The sequence below is a fragment of the Pseudozyma flocculosa genome, assembly GCF_000417875.1.
Source record: "Pseudozyma flocculosa PF-1 unplaced genomic scaffold scaffold00008, whole genome shotgun sequence".
Taxonomy (NCBI): Eukaryota; Fungi; Basidiomycota; class Ustilaginomycetes; order Ustilaginales; family Ustilaginaceae; genus Pseudozyma; species Pseudozyma flocculosa.
Window position 1 is genome coordinate 451699 of NW_006920876.1, and position 14915 is coordinate 466613.

The 14915-nt window shown below is 64.6% G+C and overlaps 5 protein-coding genes across 5 annotated transcripts in view; 4 read left to right on the plus strand and 1 right to left on the minus strand.

Annotated features, from left to right (window-relative positions):
* Positions 1-2054: 2054 nt before the first annotated feature.
* On the plus strand, positions 2055-3793 carry PFL1_02838 (uncharacterized protein; the record flags this gene model as incomplete). The annotated part of the gene is made up of 3 exons (XM_007880352.1): positions 2055-2353; positions 2438-2874; positions 3003-3793. 3 exons carry the CDS (start codon positions 2055-2057, stop codon positions 3791-3793), a joined length of 1527 nt encoding a protein of 508 aa, XP_007878543.1.
* A 2751-nt stretch (positions 3794-6544) lies between these two features.
* Positions 6545-7270, plus strand: PFL1_02839 (uncharacterized protein; the record flags this gene model as incomplete). The annotated part of the gene is made up of 2 exons (XM_007880353.1): positions 6545-6988; positions 7070-7270. The coding sequence occupies 2 exons, from the start codon at positions 6545-6547 to the stop codon at positions 7268-7270; spliced, it is 645 nt and encodes a 214-aa protein (XP_007878544.1).
* A 180-nt stretch (positions 7271-7450) lies between these two features.
* On the minus strand, positions 7451-10555 carry PFL1_02840 (uncharacterized protein; the record flags this gene model as incomplete). The annotated part of the gene is made up of 1 exon (XM_007880354.1): positions 7451-10555. One exon carries the CDS (start codon positions 10553-10555, stop codon positions 7451-7453), a length of 3105 nt encoding a protein of 1034 aa, XP_007878545.1.
* A 465-nt stretch (positions 10556-11020) lies between these two features.
* Positions 11021-12829, plus strand: PFL1_02841 (uncharacterized protein; the record flags this gene model as incomplete). The annotated part of the gene is made up of 2 exons (XM_007880355.1): positions 11021-11875; positions 11975-12829. The coding sequence occupies 2 exons, from the start codon at positions 11021-11023 to the stop codon at positions 12827-12829; spliced, it is 1710 nt and encodes a 569-aa protein (XP_007878546.1).
* A 1499-nt stretch (positions 12830-14328) lies between these two features.
* Positions 14329-14915, plus strand: part of PFL1_02842 (uncharacterized protein) — a gene marked incomplete at both ends in the record, with an annotated part of 1896 nt that continues 1309 nt past the window's right edge. Inside the window, 2 exons of the mRNA XM_007880356.1 lie at positions 14329-14377; positions 14480-14707. Coding sequence (XP_007878547.1) covers positions 14329-14377; positions 14480-14707 — 277 coding nt within the window. The remainder of the gene's footprint in view (positions 14378-14479; positions 14708-14915) is intronic.

Sequence of the window (14915 nt, forward strand, 5' to 3'; positions counted from 1 at the left end):
GTGTCTCTTCGTGTAATACGTTCGTAATAGTGTGNGCTACGAAGTAGTTAGTACGGNGTGGCGNGCGCGGNGGCGCAGTGCGGAGGGGTGCAGCGCCGGNGGGGCGACGGTGGCGAGGGAGCGGACGGCGGAAGCGGCCGACGGCTGGACCGACGAGCGCTGGAGCAGCGGCCGCAGCGTGGCTGCCGTGGAGCGGTGCAGCATGGTCAAAGAGGTGGTCGGGGCCGCGCGCCTTTTGCTGCTATCGAGGCGGAGCTCGACGGGATCAGGAGGAGGTGCAAAAGTTGGGCGAGGGGAGGGCGAAAGGAGCGGCGAGCGGGTCTGCCGACGATGCCAGACAAGGAGGTCGTCGGGATGATGCCGATCTGAGTGGGGTGCAAAGGACAAAGGTCGAGGGACGGTGCGGTGGTCGAGAGGCAACGAGCACCGCCAACGTCCGCTTTCTTCTCGAGCAAGCCCCGTGGCCTGCCTGCTTGAGCCTGCAAACCTACCGCTGCAGGCCTGGCCTGGCCTGGGCCTGGCTGCCCGCGTGCCTCTGGCCTGGCTTTCCCGTCCACGCAAAATCGGCCTGTCCCGGCCATGTCGTGCTTTCGACACGCAGGCTGATTGGAATTGCCACAATGCCCGATTCCATGACCCCCGATACCAAGGCCAGGACGTTGGGTGGGGGCACGCCTGGCAAGGCGAGGGGTTGGCCGCCCACGCCTCGCTCTGTGCGCCGACCACGGCCGGCCACCTGCGCCGAGAGCGTAGGTTGCCTTGCGCCCAACCACCATGCATCCCGACCGCCCTCTGTCGACGCCCTCGTCCCCCTCCCCCCTGGCACCCTCTAAAGATGACCGCAGGGGCGGGCCACTTGCCAGGCACAAAATCCCCGCAGGACGCCGCCCCAAGGATGACTGCAGCGTAGTGCCACGACGATGCGACAACCGACGCAGACAGAGCTGCGACCCATGCATCTCGACCCTTCGGCCCCACCTGGGTTGCTGCACGGCTCGTGGGCGTTGCCGCTGCCGGCATTCAGATCCTTGCAACTACTGTACCAGTACGGCTACCATTGCGGCTTCATACGCCAGATCGAGCGTGGCGACGACGACCCAAGACAACGCGATTCCCTAAATGGGGAGTCAAAGCCGCTGACGATGACGAGCCGTTGCACGATCTGGCATGCTAGCAGACAGAGCACGGCCCGACTTCGCACCTCCCGCCTCGTCGCACATTATTGACATGGATCCATTGATTGGCCCGTCATCAGCCTCTGACCCTATCCGCTCGGTGCAGAGAGTGCTAGCCCGCCGCGCCCCGGATCGACAACGAGAGCGCCCTTGACCACGGCAGGAGCACCCAGCGGCCTGCGCCTTTCGAGCAACGGCGAAGTTGGGTGGACTGGACTCAGTGCCAATTGTACGGCGCAATAGATCGCTGCTGCTCTGTGTCTGCGGTCTCTACATCAGGGCCCTTGCCCCTAGACCATCGGCCTTGAACAGACAGAGATGCGCAGCGCCATGCGACGTCGTCGGTGCGCATGCCGTGCCGCCTTCGATGTTGCTCGCAACGTAGGGCTCGCCGTGCGCTGCCGCGCTACCGTGTCGATGGTCCCCTCGGCACGAAACGATCGGATGTTGGGTGGGCGCGGGTGATGACTAGCAGCGACGGCGGGGCATGCAATGGCCCTGGCCGGGGCGCCGCCCCGAGCAGGAGCGTCGGTCGACTCTCCGCCACCATGTCGTTTGCGATGGCACGCCCACAGGCTCACCTCACACGCCCCGGCGATGGGGCAGCACCAGCACCCGGTGCAGCAGCTTCGTGGGCCTGGCAAGAGCCTCTGCAGCGCCACTCCTTCCCCGGCGAAGCCTTAAAGGGAGGCGCTTGCCTTCCAGACCTCGACCTGGCAATCCATCTTGCCGACATACCCTCGCTCCACTAATCTTCCTCGTCCCTCCCCACGGATAGGTGCCTGGCGTATCCTTTCCACCGTGACCGACAACCCTCGACCCCGTCCTAGACCCGCCGTCGACCTTCTTTCCCCACTTTTCCTTCCCTTCCCTTGCAACATGCGCGGCCCTGGCTTTGGCCCCGTTGTCCCCCTGCTTGCCATCCTGGCGATGGCGATGCAGGCTCACTCGCACCTCACCGACTCGCCGTTTGCTCGCCGCGGCCTCCATGCGAGCGTCATCCGCAGCAAGCGCGACGTTGCGCCGTTCCCTGCCAGTCTGGTCCGGAACAAGTGCGTCGCCGACATCGGCTGGATGGCCAAGCCGTGGGCCTGGGAACCCACCGTCAAGCAGAACATCGCCTGCAACGTGGTGGTCAATGCCGACATCCAGAAGGCCGAGTGCATGTCCAACAGCCGGTAAGTAGCGGTCGGGGCAAAGCGGGGCGAGGCAGGGCGGGGCGACTGACGGCGTACCGCTGCCCTCGGACCCCACCTCGACAGCATCATGAACAACGTGTTCGCCGTCTTTGTGCCCAATGCCGTCGGCGACCAGAGCTGGCGCTCCGAGGGAGGCATCTACGGCATGTGCTACGCCTACAACTGCATCCCGCCCGCCGAGGTCTTCGCCGAGGCGCCCAACGAGAACTTTGCCTGCGGCTTCTGGCTCGACGGAGAGAAGCCCAAGTACGGCTACATCCCTGCGACACTTCCCGGCCTCACCCGCACCATCGAGCCCATCATCTGCCCGTCGAAGAACCACTGCTACTCGCAGAACTGGTACGACAACGGCGGAAAGCTGCACGCGCTCGCCAGCACGGTGACGGACAGCTGCGAGGTGTGGTTCCCCGTCAAGGACTCGCAGCACAAGGAGACCTGGTGCCACGGCGTCGGCCTCGGCTGCCCGACCCCGACCTATCTTGAGCTCGTCTACGGCACGAGTGAGTGGCGTCTCTCTTCCCTCTTGCTCTCCGACGCGCGTCGTCGCCGTTCGTGACGTGACAGCTGACACGCGACCTTGCGCGCCTGCGTTGTCGCCACGTCGTTCCTGCCTGCCTCCCCTCCGCAGACAAGTGCGACGTGTCCCAGTGTCGCGAGCATCCCCTCCTCAACACGGCCGCCTACGCCTACAAGGACTGCCAATACAGCCCGGCCGCCAAGGGATGCACGCCCCCGACCACCAAGTGGTCCAACACGGCTCCCGACACGAGCGTCTGCGGCTCCTCGGGCGGTCACGGCATGCAGGCCGACGTCAAGGGCTACGCCAGCCAGGACTGCCGCACCTGCTACAGCCAGTGGAAGTCGACCCCGGACCCCAAGTGCTACTCGGTCGCCAAGGTCGCAAACGCCGCCGCCGGTCCCCCGGCCAACTTTGAGAGCTACGTCCTCGGCAACCCTGAAAACAAGCAGAAGGTCCTCGGCATGTTCCCCAAGGGCCCGCCGTGCGACTGGGCCAAGGAGGCCGCCGGTGCTGGCGCTGGCGGTGCTGGTGGTGCTGCTGCTGGCGGTGCTGCTGGCGGTGCTGCTGGTGGAGCTGCTGGTGGTGCTGCTGGCACTGGCACTGGCACTGGCACTGGCACTGGCACTGGCACTGGCACTGGCACTGGCACTGGCACTGGCACTGGCACTGGCACCGACACGGGCACCGACAAGGGCAAGGGCACTGGCACCGACAAGGGCAAGGGCACTGGCACCGACAAGGGCAAGGGCACTGGCACCGACAAGGGCAAGAAGTCGGCTGGCGAGAAGAGCACTGCGGGCTCGGGCTCCTCGAAGAGCTCGAAGGAGAAGAGCAAGCCCAACGACCAGACCGATGCCGCATCGGGCGGCGACGGTGGCGAATCAGCCCCGATCTTCTGAGGCGGCTACGGCGGCGTTCTGCACGACTCCTTTGACCTTGAATCAGTCGAATGAAACTGGCCGCCACGCTCCCTCCACGCAGCTCGACGGCGATCCCCGGGTCTTGCCGATCGGTCCTGCCTGCCGCACCCTCACCGCTTCGACCCGCCTCTGCGCACTAGGTTCCCATCCTTCCCTACACCGTCGCACACCCTGCAATCCTATCCTACTACTCCTTCATCCCCTCTTGTCCTGCCCGACTGTGTCTGCGTCTTGCCGCGCGCACCGACCATCGGACTAAGCCGCCGACACGACTCCGGCGCCGCCCTCCGTGACTAGCCAGGCCCGCATCCTCGTGCTCTCCATCGACTCGCCAAACACAGCAACCCGGAATCGAACCGGGGGCCGATCTTGGCGCTGAGCAAGTTCACGACACGATCATGATTGACCCCCCTGGCGCCACGCGTGCTCTCCATCAGGCCTGCGTGCCCACCGAGACCAAGCGCCGATGTCAACGATGACGAACGTGACCGGTCACAGATTTTGCTCAGGTGCAGCCCCCAACCTCGCGGCATGCAAAAGAGCAGCTTGTCCCGTTACAGATTGCCAGATCATCGGTGTCCGTACCTGCGTCGGGCACGACGACAACGTTGGCCGTGGCATCGCGGACGCGTCGTCGTGGTCGCTTGAAAGATGCTTCCTCGACCACGCAAAAAAAAAAAAAAAAATACCCCCTATACCTCCTCGTAGCCCTCGCACTCGACAATAACAAAAAAGAGGGTCCAACCCGGAATCGAACCGGGGACCTCTGTCATAGAATACACGCTTTCTAGGCGTGCTGAAGCCCTAAGACAGCATAATAAGCCACTATACGATTGGACCCGCTGATGAAGGGAGCAGAGAATGATGAAAATATAAAAATTATTTATGCGTGCCTCGCCAAAATCCGGACTGCTGCCCTCCACCCGGCCTCCCTGGGGTCCGGCTCGGGCAACACCACCAGATGTTTTGCCATCAGCAAGGCCTTTGAACACCAAGACAACACCACCCTGATGCAGTAATCTTTCTCTCCTACTGTGAACTTCCAGCAGCAAGCAGCACATCAAGACTGACTGTGACCTGCATGCAATGGCACAGACAACGACGAGTTCAGGGTGTGGCAGACAGGCTATTGTTAGGCCGAGTTCCGAAGTGGGCAACGCACGGGAAAAAGACCGTTGCACCAGCTAGACCGCTGACTGGCAGGTCTAGCTGACAGGGCCATATAGACCCTCCCAGGCAACTCAGAACCGCACTGCTGGGGCTGCTGTAACAGCTATTTGCAGCTTGTCACCCACAGCACCCTCCAATTCAGCATGAAGGAATCCGGTCTGCACTTGTTTCAGAACCTGTCCAAGGCCAACTCCAAGCAGGGACATCCTGGCCCTAGCGCTCCGCACAGCCATGACTTGAGCGTCAATCAGCCTAACCTGCTCTTCATGTGCATGACTGCTGCAGGTCCCAACACATGTCTCCCTTGGTGGACCAAGGACACCAAGAAACATTCTCATGTGGAAGCACATAGGCCAAAGGAGGATCAACTGCATGTTGTTGGCCTGGTGCTTGGCTGATGGCGCTTGGTCAAGCTTGATGAGCAGACAGAGCTTGTTGCAGGAGTACACCTTGTTGACCTTGACATTGCCCTTGCGGCTGAGACCCTCCGCCTCGATAACAGCGGTGAGGTTGTTGTCAAGTTCAATGGCAACCTCCTTGCTGTACGTTACATGCTCGCCAAGCCTCTTGCAATGGCCCAGAGCAGGGCGTCCTGCCACTGGTGCACCGTCTTGACTTTTGGTGGCTTTCCTGCGAGCTTCTTCACCTTGATCTTCGATTTGAAGAACTTGCAGGCTCGATCTGCGAGTGAGGCGTTGCCAGGCACGTGATGAAACATGTGGACGTCGATCCCGGTGGCTTCCTTATACCATGACCCAACGAAGGTGATATATTTGTTGGGGATCGTGAATCGTCTTTCGAGCGTGGACTCGCTCTCCTTGAAGAAGGTGTCCTTTGCGATCTTGTTCTTGGCCCAGAGTTCCAGCCATTTTGCAAGGTCTGAACAAATACTGCCCTGACATCAGCTCTTCAAAGCTGCTAGGCAGACCACATTGATTGCACATGCCAAAGTTGTCCTGTATGCCTGCATCATAGAACCCAGAGGTGGAAGCCCTCATGTTGAAGCAGACTGCTCAGGCAGATGATGGACCAGAGGACCAAGGCCAGTCTCCTCCCCCTTCTCCTTGATGTCATCTACATGATTCAGGTCTACAGCAGGCCAAGAAGCAAGACCCTGTTGCTCTGTGCACATGGGGCCTGTCTCATCCAACTGAAGGCCCAGTTGTGCAAGGTGCAGCTGCCATTAAGCCCCCTGAAGGCAGCTGTTCACTGTTGCAGAGCCGCTGACAACAGCTGCTGCAACAGTCCAATTCCCCGTGAGGCCCTCTCGTGCATGCTTCCCTCATGCCTTTGCAGGGGGGGACATGTCAATAATGCCTCCACCCTCGACCGTCTGCAACAGTCAGCTGTCAAGAGCTGGTCGTTGTTGTCGCGCAGCTGTTGACCTCCACAAGGCCGGTCTCGCGAGGATCTTACCCACACTTGTGCATCAGTCGTGCCACTCGGCCTGACCTGACCCAACCCCAACGTTGCCTCAGTACCACCAACAGCGACCGCCGTTCGCTCGTCCTCGCTCTTGTCGTCTCTCCCACCTCCGTTCTCTTCCCCCCTCGCCCGACGATGACGACTCGACCGCCCTACGTCGCGACGCTGCTGGACCGGCCACTCCCCACGCTGCACCTGTCGAGCCTGAGCGCCTCGTCGAACCCGCCCTACGATGCGCAGGTGCAAGCGTCGATCTCGGACGGGCGACACCACCCGCTGCTCGAGGTGACGCTGCACCTGCTCAACTCGGATCTCTTTTCGGCCCACTTCCTCGTGCGCAAGATGGAAAAGCAGGACGTGGCAAAGTGGCTCCACTCGTTCCTCCACGCCGTCGAGGGCGACCTGCGCAACGCCCGGTGCTGGATCCGCGATACTCCCCCCGACGTACTCGCCATCACCGTCGACGACCCCGAGCGAGAGGCAGGGAGACAGGAGGGCCACGACAATGACAGGGAGAAGAGGCAAGAGTACCGCCGCATCGACGTCTACGCCTTTCTAAAGGGCATGACGCCGCAAGAGGTGCGGGATCAGTACGAGAAGGCCAGCGTCGAAGTCGACCTTCGACCCGACCTCGCCCACCTCGAGACGCTGCACGGCCAGGTCACGGCAGACCGGCAGGCACGGACCGAGAGCGACGAGGGGCTCCGGAAGCAGCGCTGGCACCAGCTGGTCAATATGCTGCACCACCTCGAACGGCGGTACGGCTACCAGCCCTACGACGGCACCGTCGCCTACGACTCCAAAGAGGAAAAGCAGCACACCACGACCATGGTCCTCGGCGAAGGGTGGCGGCGCTTCTGAGGGGGCGTGGGCCCGCGGGTATCCTCGCCTTGCCTGGCCTGGTCTCGTGCTGATCGTTCGCGCATCGATCCGGGGCCGCTCTTCATCGCCCGCTTGGCGCGTGTGTCAGGTACAAATACAGTGCGGGTTCCCGCTCTCCTCTGACCACCGCGGGTCCCGCTCTCCTCTGACCACCGCGGGTCAGCGCCGCGAGTTGAAGTTCTGGGTGACCTCGAAGCGGTCCATGATCTCCTCGCTGGCGGCGCTCATCTCGCTCGCCATGCGGTGCACCTCGGTGCCCGGACGATTGTAGATGAGCGAGTTGGCAAACATCTGGTTGAGGGCGCGCCGCAGCTGGCTGGCCGACCGGATCGTGCCTTCCTTGATACGCGCCTTGATCGTCTTGAGGTCGAGCGGGTGCCGGATCAGGGTGTAGTAGTCCGGCGCGTCCTGCTCCTTGATGGCGTTGTGGAACAGGTTGCCGTGCGTGTGGTTCGACACCTCGGTCAGCAGCATCAGCAGCACCTGCGTCGTCTTGCGCTTGGCCTTTTCCCGCTCGGCCGACGTCGGCGCCGTCGAGACCGAGGCCGAGTCTTCGCGCCGGCCGGACTCGTCCTTGATCGAGACCCCGCCGCTGCCGCTGGGCCCGCCGGGCGTCGACGCTGGCGAGTCGCGTGCCCTGCTCCGCGCCGACGTCCGCGAGGCGCTGTTGTACCGGTTGCGGGCGGGCGTGCTGCGCCACTTTGCCCCCACGGCGGCCGTCTCGGCCTCGTCGCCCGGCTCCTCGGATTTCGTCGCAGCGGTGGCGTCTTCGGCATCGCCGTCGGCGTCGGCCTGCGCTGAAGCCTCGTCCTCGTCCGCGTCCTCGTCCTCATCCTCGCTTCCTTTGTTCTTGGCTGCCGTGCCTTCGTCGTCGTCGATGTCGTCGATCTTTTCTTCCTTGATCTTGGCACCGGCCTCATCCTGTGCGGCGGCCACTGGCTCGGGATCGCGGCTCTCGTCTGCCTCGCCAGACGGTCCAGCGGCGGTCGCTTGCGATCCCTCGACCTCCTGCTCCGCTTCGGCGACCTCTCGCTCAGCGTCGGCCTCTTCCTCGGTCGCTGGCGCCTCGTCGGGGCGTTTGACAGGCACCTCGACGACCACATCGTCGGCCCCGTCGTCCATCTCGTGATCGTCGTCGTCGTCGTCGTCGTCGTCGTCTGCAGCTCTCTCGACCTCGACCTCGCCACTTGCGCTTGCCTTGGGCTCTTCGTCTGCCGATACGCCCTTGTCCGGCGACACCGGCTTGTCTTGTGCATCGCCGCTGCGGGGAATAGGCTCGCCGATCAGGTCCTTTTCGACGTCCATCTCGTCTTTGCGGTCGCCGTCCACGGGCGAAGGCGACGCCGGAGGCTTGCTCGGCTCGGCACCGGTCTTGACTTCCGACGAGCCGGCGGGCTCGCTCTCGACGGGAGCCGGCCGCGTGGCATCCGGTCGTGTGGCATCCGGTCGTGCGGCATCCGATTGTGCGACATCGACGTCGGCCATTTCCAGGTCTTCGGCAGGTGCCGCCTCTGCGGCCTTGCCTTCCTCTTCGTTGCCCTTGGAGCGCTTGCTGGGATGTTGCGAGGCGGTCGACGACTCTCGAGCCCCTTGCTTGCTCGCCTGGGCATCGCTGGCATCCGGGCCGGCGGCAGCCGACGTCGTATCGGCGGGCGAGTCGGCTGTCGCGTCTCGCTTGCGCTTGACGCCAGCGTTGGCAGGCTCCTGCTCTTGCTCGCCGCTCTTCTGCGGTGCCTCGGCCGCTTCGGCGACGGTGCCCGCCTGCTTGCTCGACTCTTCGACCGTCGTGGCTGCCGGTCGCTGCAAGGACGGCTCCGAAGCTACGACGGGCGGCGCGACGGCGTCAGCCTTTGATGCGTCGGCCGCTGCTCCCTCGGCTTCGGCGGCGAGCTGCAGCTTGGTTTCAGTCTCGATGACCTTGTCGACCGCAGCCTGCACTCTCTCCTCGAGCTTGGCCGCGTCTACGCCAGGGGCAGTTCCGGATGCGATCAGAGAGGATGCCGCAGAGGCAGCCTCGGGGGCATTGCTGGTGACGATGGCGGCGGCGGCTTCGGTTGCCGATGGCACCGGCGCAGCGGTGGTGATCGGAGCGCCTCCGGGTGCCGTCGAGGGAGCCGGGGCGGATGTGGGAGCGGTGGTGACCGCTGTGGCAGCGCTCGACTGCGCCGGCTGGGACGTTGCTGCGCCTGCCGGTGCCGACGTGCTGGGACCTGCCTGGGTCGCCGTTGCTTCGACGCCATTCGCAGCAGCAGTAGTAGGCTGCTTTGTGGGGGTCGCGTCGATGCTCGCGCGTCGATCGGCCTTCTTGGACCGAGGCTCGCTGCCCTTTTTGCTGGCGCTGTTGGGCCCGCTGCCCGTGGGGTCGCTGCGCGGCGAGATTTTGTCCGAGGGCGTTGCCATCGACTCGCCCCGGGCCCGACCGGTCTTGGGCGTCTTGTTGGCCTTGGGAGTGGTGAGTGCCGAAGCGGTGGCAGATGCCGGCGCGGCGCTGGGCCCCTTTGCGAGGTTCTCGAGCTCGATGCGGAGCTCCAGCTCGAGCTTGGGGTCGGCCTTGCCGGACTTGATGTCGTCGATCTCGCGGATGAGGAGCTTGAACTGCTGCTCCTTTTCCTTGATCGACTCCTTGAGCTCTTCGATGCGCTCGGCATAGATGAGCTTGGCGAGTGCGAGCTGCGACTTTCGGTCCATCCTGGGTTGCGCTCCCCTGGCCTCCTTCTGCTTGGGCGTCGTCTCGGACGAGGCGCCCGCGGCGGCGGTCGAGGATGCGGGGGCGGTGGAGGCGGCAGCGGCAGCGATCGACTCGTCTCTGGACAGGACGAGGCCGCGCTGCCTCATGAGAGCGGTCCACGCGCGCTCGCACTCGCGCGTGCCAAAGATGCGGCCGAGCGTGAGCCCGGCATTGGCGGCCTGTTCGAGGCGGGACTGCTGGCGGATGAGCGGGTGGGAGAGGAGGAGGGAGGATACCTTGCCCCAATCTGGTGGCGAGGTGCCGATCTCGTGGACCGCCTGCGCGAGGAGCAGCTTGTCTCGCAGGGAGAGCTTTGCGAGTGCGGATGGCTGGGGCACGCCGGGCGAAGGAATGGTGGGGCCGAGCGGCTGTGCGGTCGACGTCTGGGCCGGTTGCGATGGTGGTGGTGGTGCTGTGGTCGTTGAAGGCTGTTGCATCTGTGGCTGCGTCGAGGATGTCGCTGGCGCTGGTGCTGGTGCCGGTGCTGGTGGTGGTGGCTGCGGGGCTGACGATGAAGTAGCGGGTGCTTGCGTCATGGCGGAGCGAGTCGGCCTGCCACCAGAGGCAGGCTCGCGGGGCCAGAAAAGGGAGGCTGGATGACCGGGGGTATGCTATGAAGGGAGGGGGGGGGTGGCCAAGCTGCTGGCGGTGGCGGTGGTGGACGTGGCGATGGTGGTGGTGGACGTGACGATGGCGGTGGTGGACGTGACGATGGCGGTGGTCGAGGCAAGGGAGTCAGGATCAGGAGGTGGGGGGCGAGTTGGCCCGTCTCCCGAGAGCACGAGCCCCGCAAGAAGCCCTCGAACCCTTCTGCATCCAAGCCTGCCGGCCACGCTGCTGGCTGCTGCCTCTGAAGCAATACGTCGACGGCGCCGTCCGTCCGTCCGTCCGTCCGTCCGTCTCTTCGATCTCGGTTCGTCCCTGCCCTTGGAACCCCCCACTTCTTCCCCCTGCCTCCTCTCCGTCCGCCGCCATCGACGTCTCGGTCATCCTCGCTCGCAATGGCACCCACGTCCAGAGCACCGGCCGCAAATGCGCCAGCGCCCGCCGTAGAGGGACAGCAGCAGCCCACCACTGACACCGCCGCCGCCGCCGAAATCTACGACGACAAGGACGAGGCCTACTTTGGCTACTATGCCCTCCTCAGCCACCAGGCGCAGATGCTCCAGGACTCGGTGCGCACCGCCGTCTACCATCAGGCCATCAACCACCACGCCGCACAGTGCTTCCAGGACAAGCTCGTCATGGACGTCGGCGCCGGCAACGGCATCCTCTCCTTCTTCTCAGCCCAGGCCGGCGCTCGCAAAGTGTACGCCGTCGAGGCCTCCAACATGGTAGACTATCTCCACAAGGTGCTCCGCGCCGCCGGTGGGTCAGCCGGCGGATCGGACAAGGCCAACGGGCGCAAGCAGCCGCAGCGGCGATCGCAGCAGCAGGTCGGCGGTGACAATGATGATGACGACGACGGCGACGACGACGAGCAGGACGACGAGGGCTACAGTCTCGGCGGCCCAAGCACGTCGACTTCGACGGCTGCGGCGGCAGCAGCGACAGGGTCCCGGCCGCCGCGGAACGCCTTCCTCGCCGACACCCTCGTCCCCGTCCACTCCAAGGTCGAGGACGTGACGCCGGATCACCTCGAGGGCAACCAGCAGGTCGACACCATCGTCTCCGAGTGCCTCGGCGTGCTGCTCGTCCACGAGAGGATGTGCGAGTCGTTTATCGACGCGCGCGACCGCTTCCTCAAGCCGGGCGGATCCGTCTTCCCCAGCGCAGGCACCATCTGCCTCGCTCCGTTCGAAGACAAGGCGCTCTGGGACGATACCGCCAATAAGGCGCGGTGGTGGCGTAACAGCGTGAGCATGGTTGCTGTCGGAGGCGCAGCATGGCGAGATCCGATGCTAACCTTTGCCGTCCCCCTAATTATGACACGGCGGCCGCCCGCAACCTGACAGGACTTCTACGGCGTCGACATCACGCCCTTTGCGCCCGCCGCCTTCAAGGAGACGTTTTCCTCGCCCATTGTCGGCGTGTTCCAGCCACAGTGCCTGCTGAGCGTGTCGAGCGACTTTGTCATTGACTTCGCCACGATCTCCAAGTCGGAGCTGCAGGACTTTACCATGCCCCTCGAGTGGACCTTTGTCCAGCCTGCCATCGTCCATGGCCTCGGAGGGTGGTTCGACCTGCATTTCAACTCGCAGTCTTCCGCCACCGCCTCGTCTGCATCGATGTCGTCGTCGTCCTCGTCCTCGTCCAACGATGCCGCCGCCGCCGCCAGCCACGCGGCCAACGCCTCGTCGACCACCCTCGGCCAGATCCAGCTTCCTGCCACGGATGCGGATCGCGATGGCGACGCGACGATGCAGGATCACGCGTCTTCGAAGCCAGCAACGACGGCGAGCGCACTGAGCGGGAGCGCGCCGGACTTCCAGCCCGCGTTGGAGCTGAGCTCGAGCGCGGTCGACGTCGAGACGATACGGGCAGCGGCGGCGTCTGCCTCGTCGGCCAGCAGCACGGCCGTGCCTTTGCCGCCACTGGCGACGACGACAGCCTCTGGCGGCCAGTTTATGTCGACCAGCCCGTACGCCACGCCGACCCACTGGCAGCAGGTGCGCTTCCTGTTTTCCGACCCGGTCGCCGTCAACAAGGGCCAGAAGCTGGTGGGTTCCATCCGGTGCCGGGTCAATGACTCGCGGTCCTACACCATGACGGGCCGATTCGACATTCTGCGCACCGACGGGACGGCCGACCCGCTCCTCCAGCGCAAGGGGGCGTGGAGGCTGGACCGCCAGACGTACTCCTGGTCGTAGCGGGCAGGCTAGCGCAGGCGGCGGCAACGGCGGCACCAGAGCAGCGCGCAATCAGAACAGTCGTGTGGCCATCTCTCATTCAGAGCCGAGGTATACAGCGGGATGGCGGGACGAGGATGTCACAGAGGGAGGGCGCTTGAAGTGAGGAGGCGCCGTCGCCACTTTGGAGTGGTTCGATGAACAGGAGCGGCTGCAGGCAGCGGCACGAGGTGTTGTACAAGAAAGGGTGGTGACGATGCGAGCCTGTCGATGCATCGCAGTCCGTGCGAAAACAGCAGGTGATCCGAGACCGACTTGAGGCGGGGGCCCGGTTGTGCGTCGCGGTCCGGCGCTAGCTTGCTGCGACCGGGCATCGGCGGCGCGCGAGGTGCAAATCACTAGGCGGACTCGATGGGCGGCGCACCCGACGGTGGCGCGATGGCGGGGAGGAGGCAGGGATCCGGCATGGCTCTTGCGACGAGGCTGCCGACTTCTGCGCCCCTTGCGTATCGGCTGAGGACGATGAGGACGCCGATGAGAAAGACGAATGCGTGGAAGAAGGGATGGTTGACGGGGCAGGCCATCTTGTGGCGGATCAAGGGCGAGCGAGGCGGCGATGCAGAAACGACGGCGAGAGGGACGAGGTGGTCAAGGTGACCTGCCTGCTTTGCGAGCGAGGGCTGGGATGCTGTCACGGACCGGCCGTTGGATGAAGAGGTGAGAGCGAGCTGCAGCTGCGGCTGTGATGGTGGCGATGGTGGTGGTAGTGGTGGTGGTGGTGGTGGTGGTGGTGGTGGTGGTGATGTTGGCAGCAGGAAGCGTCAAGCGACCAGGAGAGCAGCTGTAGGCGCCCAGGTGAGGTGAGGTGGGGAGGGGGAAGGGGGTGACCCGACGCTGGTGGTTGCCCGGAAACCACGACGACAGAAGCGGCCAGAAGCACGCACCCCACCCAGCCGCCTGCCTGCTGGCCGCTCTTTCAGGGTTCAGCTGGCTGCCTGCCTGGTTGCCTGCCCCTGCCGCCGGCTGCCGAGATCCGGGCGCTGGCTGGCGTGATTGAGGCAGGGTCGAGGCGGACCAGCGAGCTTCAGCTCGATTTCGGTTCCGACGGGGCCAGCCAGCCAGCCAGCCAGGCGAGGCCGATCGCAAGCCAGCCGTCGGTGGCTGTGCGTCGAGCCAGGCTGCTGGCCAGCCAAGCCCCCGCCGACCGACCGACGTCAGCCGAAGCGGGCAGCTGCTGCTGCTGCTTGGCCCCGACTCCACATGCAGCCTGCCTGGCCCAACTGTAGCCTGCTGGCTGCTCACCTGCCTCTTGCCGTTCCCCTGCATCTCCTACTTCCCTCACGCACGGCCTCATTCGCAACCACCATTCCCGCCGCCCTTCATCAACCAAAGTCGATCAACCCATTCTACTCGCCGGCGCCTCTCCCGCCATACGCAACAGCGACAGCACGCTGCAAGACCGCCTTCTTGGCACCCGCTCAACCCCGTCTCGAACGCTAGCCTAGCCTACAACCCTCGCCATGAACGCCGATCTACAGGCGGCCATCCAAAAGGGAAAGGGACTCAAGAGTGAGTGATGGGTCAGCGACATTGGCCACCATCGCATTTTACGGCGCCATCCACCGTCACTGACAGCTCTCCCCCTCTCTACATCTCCCTCCGTGCGTGCAGAGGCTGTGACCAATGACAGGTCAGCACCACAAGTCGACGCAGCCTCCAAGCCCAGCGGAGGCGGCGGAGGAGGAGGAGGCGGTGGTGGTGGTGGCGGTGGCGGCGGAGGGGGAGGATCGCTTGGAGGCGGCATGGGCGGTGGACCACCGGGTCTAGGCGGCCTCTTCGCCGGCGGAATGCCCAAACTCAAGCCCGCCGGAGCTCCTGCTGCTCCTAATCTCAGCCTCGGTGAGTGCTGGCCCTTTGGTCGTCCGTCAGCTGCGACGCCGAGAGCTACAGCGCTGACCCGGACATCATGACATCTCCTCTCACCTCCCCGACAGGCAAACCTCCGAGTCGTCCAGGCGCAACGCCCTCCCGGCCCACGCCTCCGCCTCCTTCAGCCGCTGCACCGCCTCCCCCGCCGCCGCCACCGGCAGGAGGAAGACCCATGCCT